The sequence below is a fragment of the Poecilia formosa genome, unplaced genomic scaffold, assembly GCF_000485575.1.
Source record: "Poecilia formosa unplaced genomic scaffold, Poecilia_formosa-5.1.2 Scaffold35, whole genome shotgun sequence".
In the NCBI taxonomy this organism is placed as follows: Eukaryota; Metazoa; Chordata; class Actinopteri; order Cyprinodontiformes; family Poeciliidae; genus Poecilia; species Poecilia formosa.
In genome coordinates, this window is record NW_006799974.1 from 2,476,946 (window position 1) to 2,492,582 (window position 15,637).

The following is a 15,637-nucleotide window of genomic DNA, read 5'->3' on the forward strand; positions in this document are numbered from 1 at the left end:
AACAAGCCTGTGGTGACAATGACATAGAAATCCCCTTTAACAGGAAGAAACCTGAAGCAGAACCTGGCCGACCTCTGTTGTGTTCCCATACTTGTGCAATGGGTTGTTGCTTCCCTTGATTGTAAGTTCTTATTGTTACATAATTTTAGGACAAAAAAACTCTTCTAAAGGAGAGAGAAATCTGTCTTCACCTGTTCGCTTTCATTAAACTCATCTTCACTTTCTGAATATAGGATCCGTGGGGATGAGAATGCTCTCTCCATCCTTTTCTTTGTTGCAAATGAATGGCCACACATCCATTCAACACTTCCTGCTAAAAAGTTATTTTGTTGTCAATAAAACATTTTTCTCTTCACTGCCAGGAACGGTGGCAGGGTTCCAGATGGCACAGCTATATACTACATCAGCATCCAACATATCTGGTGCTACCTATCCATTTCAGAGGACATGGGCTTTTATTGTGTGAACACAAAAAGACTTAAATTGATGTATATCTCTTCCACAGTCATATTGTTTTTCTAAGAATTAAGGAGAAAAGATTGAAGTTGACTAAAAATCTTTAACTGATTATCCATTTCAAACCTAATTTAGCTTGATACTAACTTTCTTCTGTCAGCCTTACATTTACAGCAGCTACAGCTCAATGGTTTAAAAAGAGGCGGTGGTAAAAATGCAAGTGCTCAACAAGTTCGTGTGGAGCTCAATGATATCTTTTAAGCATTGAAAGCAGAGGCTTGGAAGACAGATGGAGTTTGTGCTTCTCCTCCCTGACACAATGCACCGGAGCTTTTCTTCACGCCTAAGCTGACACCTGCAGACGCAGGCCAGGGGATAATGGCACCCTGAATCAGACACCGAAGCACCGTAACGGCATGCCCTCAAGCCTGCCTGTCAGTGTAAATCAAAAACCCCTAAGTAATTATTTTTATTCTTCCATCAGCTCAGGTATGAGCACCCTTGAGGGGGGCTTCCTGTCTGCCTCCACTGCTCAACCAACAACAGCCCTACAATCTGGCCTGTTTTCACACTGACATTTCAAACAACAAATCCTGGTCAGGGCCTCCCATGGCTGATGGAAATGACAGTTTAGTATAAATCAGAGGGGCTCGTCTGAGAGTTATATAAACATCAAAACAGGCTCAAGCATTTAAGAAACATGTCAAAACATACCGGGATTAACTTCTTGTCACGTGGGCAGCGAGTACTTTGAACAGGATTTTAACTGGAGCGCAGAGCAATCTTAGCGAATCTATTGAGTTGAGAGGACAGCTGTGTCTGCACAGAGTAATGGGTGGTAAGGACGTGTAGATTTTACTGCAAGGCAGGGTGTTCACTCCATCTGGTGTTCAGATCATTTTAAAAGGCTCAGAGAAATGACTCAAAGCAAACTCTGGTCATAAACTCACGTCAGGTCTGCTTCTGACCATTTTGTGGCCAAACCGGAGCTGCTTTCAGGTCTCTGTACACAGTGCAACAGCATTGCAGCAAATCACTTAGAGCTTCTTAAAAAAAACATAATTGGACAGCACCATAAAAGCCTTCATCATCACTTTGCCTCAAACGTAACATTTCATGTGAAGCTTTTTTTATGATGAGACCATTTTCCTCCCAGCAGCCAGAGTGTTTTAGAAAGCTGCATCTATACCTCTGCAACCTTTTTATACACTGTTGTATATCAGCAAGACAGAAACACATGGTTGGTGCCAAGCAATATGCGCGTTTCAGCTGAAGATTGCAGTACAAACATAAGCACCCTCAGCAATTATTGCCACCACTGGTAAATGTGGATAAAAAGCGTTTAAGTTTTCTGACACTTAAAACCTTACAAAAAAAACCCAACCTTTAATTTGAAAACATGCATCCTGGGGAGAGTCCCATGTGAATAGACACATTTGTTTTCTTTTGCAAGATCATCAATATTTGTTTCCCCAACAATCTTAGCTTTAATAAATTCAGCTTAAGTCTTTTTTCAATATTTAAAAAGGGAAAGACAAGAGAACATGCCATTTGGAACCCAGGACTAGTGTTTTGGTGGCTCTGAATCACTCCTTTAGATCAGGATGCCACTTTGCTGATTTGAAAACATTCCTTTTCCTAAAAACTGATTTGCAGGACTTATTTTCCACAGCTGAAATCCAAAATTAGTTCCCGTTTTTTTTAAGTTGAAAGCAAGGTTGCTTTCTTGCCTGAAGCATCACAAATTTTTAACATCCTTTTGATTGTTTTATTACAAATCCGAACCATCTCAGTGGTATCCGCCGTAAGATTTGCTGTGATTTCGTGAATTTTCAGGCATGTTTAAAAAGGGACAATAGCAGAGTAACAAACACGCAGCCCTGTGGTGCTCCAGTAGTATTACAGGAGGAATGCAAGCTCATTTTTCACCATGTGTCTTGGAGCCCAGCTCAAAAACATCATTCCCTGAGCATTGTGGGACCTCAGTGCTCATAGAATCGTCAAGGAACAATTAGCTCATCAACATTACCAAGTCCTTACTCCTAGTTCATTCATCAATCGACTGGCACCACAGTCGAGCCCAATCTCTCTATAAGATTATGTGTTGAGAGAATATTGTCTAAAAATGTCTACAAAAGATTGGTTGGCTTTGTGGAAAATTTGAGCAAACAGTGTAGATGAATATTCATTCATTTGTCTGACATCCCAAATGTTGCCTCGTTTGCAGGTGCTTGTTCATGTGTCGTTGCTGTGATATGATCATCTGCTTGTTATAGTTTGATGAACCACAAAATGGTGACATGCTGCAGTTCAGAACCACTGCATTAGAGTTGCCTGAGAACTAAACCATGAAAGATAATTGAAGCATACAACATGACCTTTACCACAGTCATCTGAGCTCATTTAATGTTCACGCCACAGAGTAAACAGAATTCAATTAGCCAGTGTGGCAGTGTGTAATTTAAGATAAAAATATGATGAAAAATTAAAGCATGTAGTTAGATAATGAATAAATTGCTATGGGACAAGCTGTAATAGGACTTTGTGTTTTCAAAGAGTTTTGTGCGATTTGTTTTTAAGCATTTGTTTATTTCATTTAAAGGTTTAAACAGGCTTTCTTATGCAGAAGTCAACCCTCTCTGTGAAATGTCAAGAGTTATTTTCTGTCCCACGTGATGTTAAAAAGTCCAGGTTTGGTCCCAACAATAAACAGTTGCTGTAGCTTCATGACGTTTAACAAGCTTTAAATCAGTTATTTTTAACAGTTGCTTTTTTTTTCTTGCCACTTTTCCAGAAAAGTCAGATTTGTGGAGTCCAAAACAAATAGCTGTCCGGTAAGCTGACTCTCTCCCACTTGAACTGTGACTCTCAGCAGCTTCTCCAGATTTTCTATGGAGTGGGCTGTTTCTCAGAGTAAAGCTGCTCTTGCCTGATCTGCAAGTTTCTGTACACAAGAGTATTCAAGGACTTCAGCTATTCAATGGCAGTTGTGATTCCTATCAATCAATCAATCAATCAAATTTTATTTGTATAGCACATTTCAGCAGCAAGGCATTTCAAAGTGCTTTACATAATTAAAATAAAAACAGCATGTGAGAAAGAGTTTAAAAACAAACAAAAAAAAAGCCCCCGTGAATACTGGGATCCTATGAATAATACATTGTTTGTGGATGTAATAGGACAAAATGGACTTTAGCGAAGACGACAAAGAGAAAAGTCTTTGTCCTACATGTTTTGGATTTTTTTGTTGCTCTTTTTTCCATAATTTTTTCCTACCACAGTCATTTCTATCTCCTATTTGCTCTATGTGTGTTTTCCCTTTTCCATATGATACATGATAGATTGCAATAATCATCTGCTTTAGGTAGATGGTGACACTGTATACGTCTTCTGGCCTGTGGCAAACTCCACGCTTGGACAACTATGTTTAAAAATGCACTTTTTCTATCTGACATGTGCTGCTCACAAGCGAGACAGAACATCGATAAGCCCAAGGCATGGATACACAAGACACACACACACACTAGGGCCATGCAATGGTTCAAAAAGCTTTCATAAATGTCTCATAAATTAAACAATAATTGCTCAGTGATGCATTAATTGTTTGTAGCTTGTGACAAGCCGCGATAATTTTATAACTGATGGGAGGAAAAAAGCAGTTGATTTCATCTGGATCAAACAAACAAATCATAAAGCCCCCAGTTTATCAGCCATGCTTGCAGACGTTTGCAGAGTGTTTCAATAAATCATTATTTGAGGCTTCTGGAGCAAAAATAAACTGTTATTCTCCAAACTAATGTTGCGTGCTGTCTGTGTTTTCCAGACTCATTTATCAGTTTCTCCTTTATTTTGTGCGTTAGGAGGGGAGTGGGATATATAGATGAAATTACACAACAGACACATGCCTGCACATAAAAATAGCCTTGTTTACACAGATGTTTTCTATATACCTCTGACTTTGTTCTTGAGATGTGATCACTACTAATCAACATTTTGAATCACTGTGACATATGTAGAATAAAAAGTTCAAGTATCCCAATTTAATTCGGGAAATTGAACACAGGCAAGGCTGATGCGACACAATATGTCAACTTTAATTACAGCCTAAAAAAAACAAAACAAAACACAAAAACATCTATTTTAAGCTGTATAATATATTCACAGAGGGACCTTCCTCGGATGTAATCCTCCATCCAGCCATGTGAAAAGCTTGTAAATCCCAACAATAATATGTATAATATCCATGCATCCGATCCAACATATTTGGACATATTATTATAGATATAGCAGAACTAAGTCCCACTCATATTCTTTTCAAATTTTTCTTGGTTTAGAAAATCTGATACTTTATACAAACATTTGTTTACTTTACAAAATCCTCCAAGATTTTGGTGCTCAGGCTCTTAACAGGGTGTCACATTGAGCACATAGAACTAGTCGCTAGAAGGACTAGTCACTAGAGCGACCTCTAGAGGTGGCTATAAGTACTCGCTGTTGATGAAAGTAGCCGAGTAAAGCAATAATTTTGTGAGTGGGGTTGTGCTGTGAATGGTTCGATTGGTTTTAGTGAGATAGGAGTCATGGTTTTTTGGACATGTATGGATACAAAAATATGTAATTACATTTCATACTGGGTTTTCATCAATTCACCATCCATGTTGCATTATATTTGGCTGCCATCAACCTGTCCAGGAACAGCCTGTCAAAATTAGCAGTTCTTTTGCGACAACCTGGTACCATGTACCTTTCTTTAAAAAAGGTCAATGAAATGTTATACACCGTCCATGTATGATAAAAAAAAAATAAAAATGGTCTAAAGGTCAGACATATTTTTCCTTGAGACTATTTGTTGCATTGAGTTTTATCATATATATAAGTATGTAAGTGTTTCTTTGAAATGGCATAGTTTCATTTTATGCAGATGCTGTCAGTTTAGTTGTTGACACAAAATCAGTAATTTATCAGAGCAAGTGCATCTGAATCTGCAATGTTTTAAAATAAACCCAGTTCAAAAGCACTGGCTGACATCTTGTTACTTAAGATTACTGGATCATTACATAAACAGCAGATGTACATGAATACACACATGGATGAATCTAATGAATCTGAATCGTGTCAGACTAGTCGGCAGAGATAAGTCCATTAACAGAAATAGATATCAAATAGAAATTAATTTTAGCAAAAGTATTCATGAATGCATGGAGCTAATTTTTCAAAAATTACATAAACACAGATTATTGTTCTTTAAAAAATTAAACAAATGTGAGATTTTGTTTGATGACGCAGAAACTTAGGTTTGAAACCTAAATTTTTGTATCACTTTAAACTTTATTTTTCTTTTTCAAAAAACTAATATTTGCTTTTTTTTTAACTTTATGCCCACTTCTAAACTTAAAAGGATGATGGACAATCACAGAATAGCAGTTCATTTGTGTACATTTTGTCAGAGGGGATGTCAGTTTCACATCATATTAACATCAATCATAAAGAACTTATGAAATCAAATTAAAAGAGACTAACATGAAGTTCTCCTTCCTCAGGCTTTCCTGCTCTGAGATAATTAGTTCCGATGCTTTTAGTATAGAACTGAAATGTTTCCAATTTTCCAAGCTGATTAAGTGTTTAATAAGGAAGATGTTTCTTTATTTTAATGTTTATTCTCAAAGAGCACTTTAAAAGTATTCAAACCCCTTTTCACACTTTTTATATTTTGTCAATTTGCAACTACAAACCTTAACGCATTTCATTAGAATTTTATTTGATAGACCAACACAAAGTTTTGAATAAGTTTGAAGTGCAAGAAGAATGCTGTATATTTTTTCTCTATTTTTTAGAACCCATAATCTGGAAAGTGTTTTTAGGTACTTAGCCTGCCTGAGTTAGTACTTTGTGCAGCCATATTTCGCTGAGGTTATGGCAGTATGCCTTTGCAGCCATTGGTGAATATGTTTTGCTCCATTTCATTGCAAGTTGCTGTATGTTTACAGTCATTGACATAGAATGTGAACAACTATCCCAATTCTTTTGCAGCCTCTAATAGCTACTTTACCCCAGAGAGCATTGTATTTAACTTCATAATTCAGACCATCTTCCTAGTTCCTGCTCAAAAAGTGATTCCTTGCAGCAGAATACTGTAGAATCCGGCAGTCAGATGAAGAAACCATGGAGCTTAAATAATGTGATGTGATGAGTAATATGGAAACCAGGTGAGCATAATCAACAGATTGCAGAGCAGCTGGGAGTGAATCTGAGCATGAAACCAAGTGAAAGATTGATAATGGGTGCAGGAGAAAATGAATGAAAATGAAAATGAGTTAGGCTCTGACTAACCAGAAGCTAATGCTAACATATGAAATCAAAATGCACAGAGCAGGACACAAGAAGGAACTCATCTCAAATAATGATTTAATATGGAGAAACGCCACTGAAATTATCTAAATACAAACTCAGGTGAAAACCAAAACACAAACAGATGGGAATTGTGACAATTCCCTCATAAAAATTAAATATTTAATGTGGTTGAAAACGTAAGAAACTCTGAATTCCCAATTTGTTGTTGAAATGGGCGACCCAGTAAATATTTGTGCACGTCTGACTTATTGTCATCTTGTAAGGCTTGTCCACCAAAGAAATGAATGAAAACTGAAATACCACGTTTAAATATTCTCCTTGACTGTATCTGTACTTAAAGGGAGGATTTTCTCTGGCAATGTCAACACTGTAGTATATTTCCATGACTGAAAAAGATGTTTTTTCTTTCCCCAGCTTTCATGTACTCATCATCATCACAAACCCCTTCAGGAATTTTGTCTCCTTGTGGACTGGCCTTTCGTCTGACCCATTTTGAAATGGCTTTTACATCTGGTTGATGTGTGTGTGTGCAGAGAGCTGCACAGACCCAGAGCCTTACAGCTAGTTTGCATAATGTATCATAATGTACAGTGGGATTTTAATGTCTCTGTCCTTTTAAAAGGTCTCATCTGTTACCTTGCTTTTTAAAGAAGGCATGTACATACGGTACAAAATAATACAAATTATACACACATCAATGTAGAAAATCACACTAAAATTAGCATACATATGGATACATACCCAAACTATATAAACACAGTAGCTTAACGTCAGGAACAAGCAGCACATGATCTCTGATAATGGTGTTTGTAGTTAGAAACTGTGCAACACTTGCTCAGCCACCTGTAATGCACAAAATAAAGTTGGATTTTCAATTAGACATACTCAGCATAATATAGGTGTGCCAATGGTATTGTTGCTGTCTGATGGGCTGAAAGGTATCTTAATCAGCCAGAGTTGGCAGAGATAAAACAAATGCTCCAAAAGGCCTTGGTGAGTGATTCTTGTGTGCCCCATGTTAAATTGGAAAGGATTGGTGCATAATTTGAGTTTCTTGAAAGGGAAAAGGAGAGATGCAGAGCACATGAAGTATGTATTATTAACTAATAATATTAATTGTGCATTGAAATGTAATCCTTTTGAGAAGATCAACTTTTGCTAAGAACAAAGGTCTAAATCGTGTTTTCTGATTAGCAAACGGAGTGAGGAGGTAATGACGTCATCAGGACATATTAATTTAATGATTTTTTATTTTTATTTAATTGAGTATTGCATTTTTGGTCACAGGTTTATTTTTTATAGTTATGATTATTTTATTTATGTTGTATACTTTTATAAGAATTTACTTGAGTTAGAAGTAATTATTTATTTTTTTCTTCTTGTGGGCGGAGCCTGTGATTACGCAGGAGGGCTCTCCACCACAGGGAGACAGTTTAGACTTGGAACAGGTCATATTGAAGGTGATGCCTGGATATCCATTGTAAATATGCTGCAAAGTTTCTACAGCTTTTTTTTTCACCTGAGGATGAGAACAAGGAACACCATTCGAAATGGACTACATCATTGGCACCTTCAAAAGTTATTCTCTACATGCTGATGCATCTCTGTAATTAAGAATGCAATTAAAAACTCTTATGATTATTGTTATGATTCTATTTATAAAGTCAAACGCAGATGTATAGATTAATCTCACACAGTGATGTAGCTCAAGTGTCTGTTCCTTTTTTTTAATGCTTGTGACTAATAACTATGATTATAGCAACCCAAACTGATTTAGTCACTGTTTATCCATTTTCCCTTCTACCTTTAGTGTAATTAACTTCACTGTAGAGAACGGATGGACCAGTTGCAGTTATGCCAGACTATGAGATATAACTAAAACATGAGTTGCAAAGCCTCACATGGTGACATTTCAATTTTGGCAGCTGTGAAATGTCAGTTAACTGAGTAAAGTGACGAGTGTTCAGGCCTGTGGCTGCAAATCCAACAGCAGGAGATGATATATTCAATGTAACTACAACTATAAGAAACACTACCTGTTAATCCTACTCTGATAAGGTATTATCCCAATGAGACAGTGTTCTGAAAGAAGCTGCCCAACAGCTGCCCACCGTTTTTCTGCCCTGTCCAAGTCAGCCTACAGACAAAGATGCAGCAGGCAGGAAACAGCTTCAATCCCAGGTTCATTATCACAGAGAAAGGAAAGGTTTATCTATTTATAGAACATCAAAGGCAGATGGGAGATATTGATGCATAGCTCCGTGGAGCGTTGCAGCCTCCAGGATAACAATATCATCTCCTCTCCCAGGGATCCTGCTGTTCATGCCTTGGAAGAGATGGAGAGGATAAAAACAGGGCGAGGGCATCATAGAGCAACACTACCAGGAAGGATAAGGATTTTTTAAAAGTTTTGGACCATCCATGAGATCTGTGATTCACTTGCCAATGTAACATGACCAGGGATGAATCACCATGCTGTTTGGAAAGAGGCAGCCGGCCAAAAGATCTTGGATGCCTGTAGAAATAAACTGGCAAATGTTGAATTTTGTTAGCAACAGCCTGTGGAAACATCAACAGAAACACAAACAGTATCAACATCATGCAAGTCAATTCTCTTCTTTGTGACACGTTTGTGGGGGTTTTTAAGCAACCAGTAAGGCTGAGTTGTTCTCTAGCAAAGCTTGTTTGTTCTCCTAAAATGGTAAGTTTTGCAGAAAACTCATTTTTGATCTTAGATCAAAAATAAAGGGAAAACAAAAAAGGACATATTTATTGAACCACTTCATGATAGTGGGATTTTTGACATGTGAATTGCAATGGACGTTCAGGCAAAAGACTGTTAAAGTCAGTTTGTAATCTTCTCAGGAATCAAATGAAAACGGTCAGGAATTGATGTGAAATGTTTCAGACAGCTGAAAACTCAGAGACATTCCCCTCAAGCCCTGGAGAGTCATTGATATGTAATTAGTTTTATTGTGTAAGCAGAACTGGTGGAAGCCACAGAAATACAAAAATGGGATTTTTGTCATGCGAATTGCAGTGGAAGTTCAAGCAAACAGCTGTTCATAGGTATTTACAAGGTTCTCAGGAATTTGATGTAAATGGCCAGGCATTAACATTTAATTTCAATAGTTTGAAAACTTAAACACAATGGTAGGTATTCCCATCACTTTTCCTTCCCTTCCCCCAGCCTGTTGTGTAATTGGTGAAGTGCAACAGTTGCAACCCTTAGGCTTGAAAATCTGAATCTTAAGGACTTTCGCTAAACGCTGCTGCTTCAGAGTTCGATCTCACCTGCCCCCTTCTGAATCCTTACTATTGATGTGACTACCGTCACCTTTCCTGCGGTGCTGCTTAGCTGACCAGTGGATGTTAACCACACATCATTCACCAATGCGCTCTATAAGTTGATAAGAAACTGAGCAACTGGGTGGAAATGAAGCCTTAAAAACCCTTGGAATTACATGCTTGGATGCAGTGACTTTTGAAATAACATTAATCACCACCTTATATAGACGTGCATCTCTTGATTCATCTATGGAGGAAGTTACGGGATTATATGAGGAGTTTGCATGTATTGGCAAAACAGTGATACTGTTATCAGGTTATATTCAAGTATATTGTATATTATTCAATGTCTTTCTTCTGACTCTTTTATCTCAATCTTTCCTCTATCTTTTATGTGCTCACATGCATCTTTAAGGTGTACTGATTAGAATCCAGCACTGGACAGTGAATGTCACTCTGTATCTGTTCATTTTGTATGACTTGTAACATTTGATCATTTTGGGCAATAAAGCTTGTTTTATACTTAACAAAATCGTACTATTTTTCAAGGTAATGACCCCGAGGCGTTTTGGTCGGGTCCCGGAACTGTTGAACAGAGTTGGGTGGTCCGCACAGGGTAAAATATGTGCAGCACAACAATACATTGTCAGCATTGAACTAGTACCAAATGCATTCGCAATTATTGGCTTAAATGGGGGCAGTGGCACCACTAAAGTGACCAGTCTTTCTGCTGACATCAAAAACATAATACTTTACGTCACACATATCAATTGAATGATTATGTGTCAAACTGGCACATAATCTTAAAATGTTTTCAAATTCAGCTCCAAATCCGGATGGTCATGGCAGACAAAGCAGCTGACTTTGCAGAACCAGAACTTTGTTGTCATTATATTTTCCAAGTAATCCAATGAAATGATTGAATGAATAGTCCCACAAAGAGAAAATAGGCCCAAAGTCCAAAATGCACTCTTTCAAATGACGATAGAAAATGCAGCCTCTTCACTGCATGTGGCCCAAATGGGTAAACAGATTTTTAGAGAAAAGTCTGCCGGACCGGTATCTTTCTGAAATTTCCAATATATTAGATAGAGTATAAAGTCAAACCACACAATGTGATGTCTTCTATTAATAAGCCCCTTCAGAAAAAAGGGGCTTATTAATAAAACCTATTAATTGTGGTCCAATTCCTCAATGTGTCAAAAACTACTACAAGTTGGTTTGTTTTTGTTTGTTTTTGCTTTTTTTTCCCAAAATGCCACTACATCTTCTACTTTTCAACTGCCTGGGCTTAGTCACCCTATTACACACACATTCGGTTATGTAATCTATTATTGTGGTTTGTGGTTGTTGTTTGATATTATTAAATACACATAGGACTTTGTATATTACTTTTCGTTTGATGTCAGATGTTGAAATCAAAAAGGGCTCAACCCAAAGGACCCACCAATTGTTGCCCAATGAATGCCTAATGAAAATGTATTGTGGTTGAAGATCCATCAAGTTGCAATCCATCAAAATCTGTAATATGTTAGTGTACTCGCTTATTTAGGATGATTTAGTTAAATAATTTATTTACTCAGTAATGCTTTTTTTTTCTTTTTGCAATTTTTTTATTTGTTATGTATTTATTTTGAAATAGACATTTAAAATTCTGATCGACACTCCTTACCATTTGGTGGCGGTAGTGCACCATTAAGTTTTTTACCCACTACAAATAACTTCCACGAGAAGAAGAAGAAAAGCCACGCCAAAGACGAGCTACATCCGAAAGATGGAACCATCAAAACCCACAAAGAAAAAAACACGTCGTTTTTGTGGACACTGCGACAATGAACTTTCTCAGTCCCAATACTTTCACCATAAAAAACTTTACTTCAGTAACGGAGTTTGGAATAGAAATCGCAAAAGTTCAGATGCTCAAAACAAGCCGTGGAGGTTTACGGATCTTACAAATGACGTGGTTGGGGAGGTTGAGGCGATGGAAAACTAGAAAAGCTTACTGAAGAGTTTGAAGAAAGTGAAGAAATGCAGCTACCAACTACAGTCGATGGTAAGCTATCAAAAATGAATTTTAATGCTGCTTTTACGAACCTTTTTGTAACCTTATGACTAAGCATATATATATATATATATATATATATATATATATATATATATATATATATATATATATATATATATATATATATATATATATCCTTCTTTATCAATATCATGGCTAGCAATATTGACTAACGTTGTTGAAATTATGCATTAAGTTACTGTGTACATGAGTAGTTCCTTTAAATCTACCAACCTTTCGCATATAAAGCACTTTTTGCTTCTTTTATTTTGCTTTTCTTTTTTTCGTTTTGAATTTTTTGTATTACATTTTTACCTGTCGAATCATTTTCTTTTAGTTTTGTTCTTTTTTTTCCCCAGAAATATTGTCATTTTTATGTTTATAAGAGGCCCATAAAATTAAAACTGTATTGCTCTACTTCAAGTCTTCTCCTTGTTCCTCAGATTCAACGACTTATGACCAAAGCTTTCATCTTTTCCTTGATTCAAATTCTCCACCATATGCAGAGCCACAACCACCCTGCTTTGTGGTAAGTATTAAACTAAACTTGTAAGCTTTTTGACCATGTCATATCCTTTATTAGTAATGTCTCAGCATTGTTTTAATCTTTGCTGTCTCTCCTCCGCTTCAACAGGAGGGTACTCTGGGAATTCCAGCCAACTCTAAGCCTGCAGACTGTAAAACGTTATTGTCCGCTATCAGCGGATTGTCTTGCTTAGTAACCCAGCTATCTGAAAACCTTTACCACAGACTTGGTTCCATGGATGAGAAGTTTTTGTCCCTCGAACAAAGGCTCTCTGTCTTGGCGGAAAAATGGGAAAGCGGTTCTGGTATAGTAGAAACGCACCAAAAAAGACGACGCTGCAAAAATACCAAACTTGCGGTAAAAAAACCCCCACACATAGTAACACATGTATTATACAGAAAATCATAGTGTTTGCATACTGAACATGTCTTTGTTTTTACAGGAAGCAGTTCGACGTTTTTACAATTCTGACACCAACACCAGTCACTATCAGCCAGATCAAGGGTAGGATTGTTTGGGTTTTTTTTCCACATTGACTGTTGTGAACTTTTAAAATACTCACATCTTTTTATTTATTACAGACTTAATTCTTCTCACAATCTAGCAGTTACATCGGTCCTACTCCAAACTTTGAAGGCAAATCCGGATTTCCAGTGTGTGGAAAGCTGTGACATCATTTGTAAGTGTCTTGAGTCGCATCTTGGGTTTATTTAATATGTATGCATCTTTGTTGCAATACAGTTTTAACACACACTTTTTAATTTTATTCCAGCTGCTTGTAAGACATATTTTGAGACTTTAAGAAGAAACTACAGGTACCAGCAACCGGATCGTGAAGCTAAGGCTGTCTCGATAAAGAACTTGGCCAGGAGCCGACAAAGAAGAAAGAGAGTAAGTTCAACAACTTATGTCTTTACTGTAGCAAATTGTAAAAAAAAAAAAAAAATATATATATATATATGTATGTGTCCAAGACTGATTTGATATTTATTTATTTACTTATTTTTCGCAGCTTCTGGCAGCGAGGCAGAGTGTGATAAAAGATGAGGAGCGTGAGTTCTGGCGTGGCGTCACTGTGGACCTGATGTCTGATGAGGAGGACGGCGTGTCGGAGGGCATATTTGGGTGGATTGTGCGTCGTCCCTCATTTCGCAGCCAGGAACTCAGTGACCTGTGTGGAGTGCTTCAAAGCAGACTGGGTGTCTGTTCGAAGTACGCTGCAAGACATCTGCGGCGGCTGCGTTATGGAGCCGAGTCTGATAGACTGCCGCCTACCAGCTACAGCGCCGAGGCAGCAAGAAGACATTTTGTCCCAGAGTTTATGCCTCAAATTCTGATATAACCTGTGTGTTTCAGTGTGTTTCTCTGTGATGTTTTGGTCAATAAAAAAAACATTCAACTTTGCTTCATCGTGTGCATACATTAAAGCTAATTAGAGATGGGATTGTATGCTAGTTTTTTCCACCATGTGTTTTTCTTCTGCCATTCTTTCATGAAGCTCTGATCTATGTAGGAAACGACTCACAACTCTGTCTCAGCCACACAAAAAAAAAGGATACGGACAGTCTGCAATGAGCATCCAGGTCTGCAGAGAGGATCTTCAACTCTAGTCTTCCCACCATTCAAGAGTCCAAAGGGCTAAGCTAGGGTCAAGAAATGTGCCATAAATATCTCATCTGATCCCACACATCCTGTGAAGAAACTGTTCAGACTTCTACCCTCAGAAGGAGCTACAGAGCCATTTGCAGAAACCGGAGACAGACAGCTTATTTCACAATGCTGTCTCTCAGATGAACACCTCAGCCAGATTAATTCATGCAGATTACTGCCTTAAAAAAGGTGGATTGTCATGTTGACAAATTTTCTCACCTGAACTGCAAACCATTGTGACTCCTCCAGAGTTACCAGGGGCCTCTTGGCTGCTTCAGTACTTCCTTCTGACGTTGCTAAGCCATTTGTTTATTTAGGCCTTTGTTTATTTCTTCATGAAACTACATGTTGATCTTCCAGCTGTAGGTTTAATATAATATTTTAGTTGCTTTATTTTGTCAAGGACCTTCAGAGACATTTCAAGCCAGTTTTCAGAAATGGGAGTGTGTGTGTTCCCCGGCATTTCCATGCACAGCAAAACCCTGAAAGAAAGGTGTTATTTTTGGCTATATAATTAAAAAGTATTATTTTAGGTCACAACAGGCACAGACATAATTATACAAAATAATTGTTATGCAAATGCAATCAGAGTGCTATTGCAACAAGATAAAATAAGAGTTTGTCAGTAATGACCTTTTGGATCTCAGTATCATTGTTTACTAGGGAACTTTCCTCCTTATTGTCGGGCAAATCCAGAGTTTGTTTTAAACATGAATCACTGCCAGAAGACTGGTAGTTTTTCTGCTTCCATGAAAGAAGCCATCTTTCAGTAGATGATCTATGATTTCAACAAATATGCCTGCATTTTCACTGCAGGCATATTTTTATGATGGTTGGCTCCAAGTCAGTTTATTCTCAAAGTTTATGTAAAGGAGTTTATAGAAAAAAAAAAATCTGTATTCTCTGTAAAGCATTTCCCTTCATTTAAGGACGTTTTACATGTACATCTTTTGACTGTCAGACATTGCCGTTGCTAACCGTTTGGTTTCCTTAAGCATGAATGCTTTGTTTCCCCTCCCATGAAATTTACAAAGATTCATAATTTGTGCTATTTCTCTTTATTTGCTGGTAGAAAATTAAGGTTCACAAAAATTTCAAGCAGGATCAAAATGAGGAAATTAAGTTCAATGAATGAAATATGTGATAGAGAAGTAGGACCCGTCCCATAAAGAACTATTACAATAACAGCTATTTTGTGCTACTTTCATGTTTTATTGGTTTGATGCCAGATTATTTAAAAAAAAAAAAGTACTAAAAGGAATCTCAAGAGGGAAAAAACATACTTCACACCAAAGTAATTT

The 15,637-nt window shown here is 37.3% G+C and overlaps 1 protein-coding gene across 2 annotated transcripts; it reads left to right on the top strand.

Annotated features, from left to right (window-relative positions):
• The first annotated feature begins 11,787 nt into the window (after positions 1-11,787).
• On the top strand, positions 11,788-14,091 carry LOC103136916 (uncharacterized protein C14orf93 homolog). Of its 2 annotated transcripts, none has more exons than XM_016670556.1 (7): positions 11,788-12,148; positions 12,649-12,689; positions 12,795-13,043; positions 13,129-13,190; positions 13,268-13,365; positions 13,459-13,577; positions 13,699-14,091. In XM_016670556.1, exons 1-7 carry the CDS (start codon positions 12,124-12,126, stop codon positions 14,026-14,028), a joined length of 924 nt encoding a protein of 307 aa, XP_016526042.1. In that variant the 5' UTR covers positions 11,788-12,123; the 3' UTR covers positions 14,029-14,091. The 2 variants fall into 2 exon arrangements, with proteins under 2 accessions (XP_016526042.1, XP_007550440.1); XM_007550378.2 differs by having other exon boundaries at positions 11,791-12,148; positions 12,604-12,689.
• Positions 14,092-15,637: the final 1,546 nt, after the last annotated feature.

Excerpts from the sequence above, each read along its gene's own strand:
- LOC103136916 (XM_007550378.2), top strand. The coding sequence starts at position 12,124 with ATGCAGCTACCAACTACAGTCGATG. Across the intron at positions 13,044-13,128 it reads GCAAAAATACCAAACTTGCG|GAAGCAGTTCGACGTTTTTA; the intron begins GTAAAAAAACCC and ends TTGTTTTTACAG. Across the intron at positions 13,191-13,267 it reads CACTATCAGCCAGATCAAGG|ACTTAATTCTTCTCACAATC; the intron begins GTAGGATTGTTT and ends TATTTATTACAG.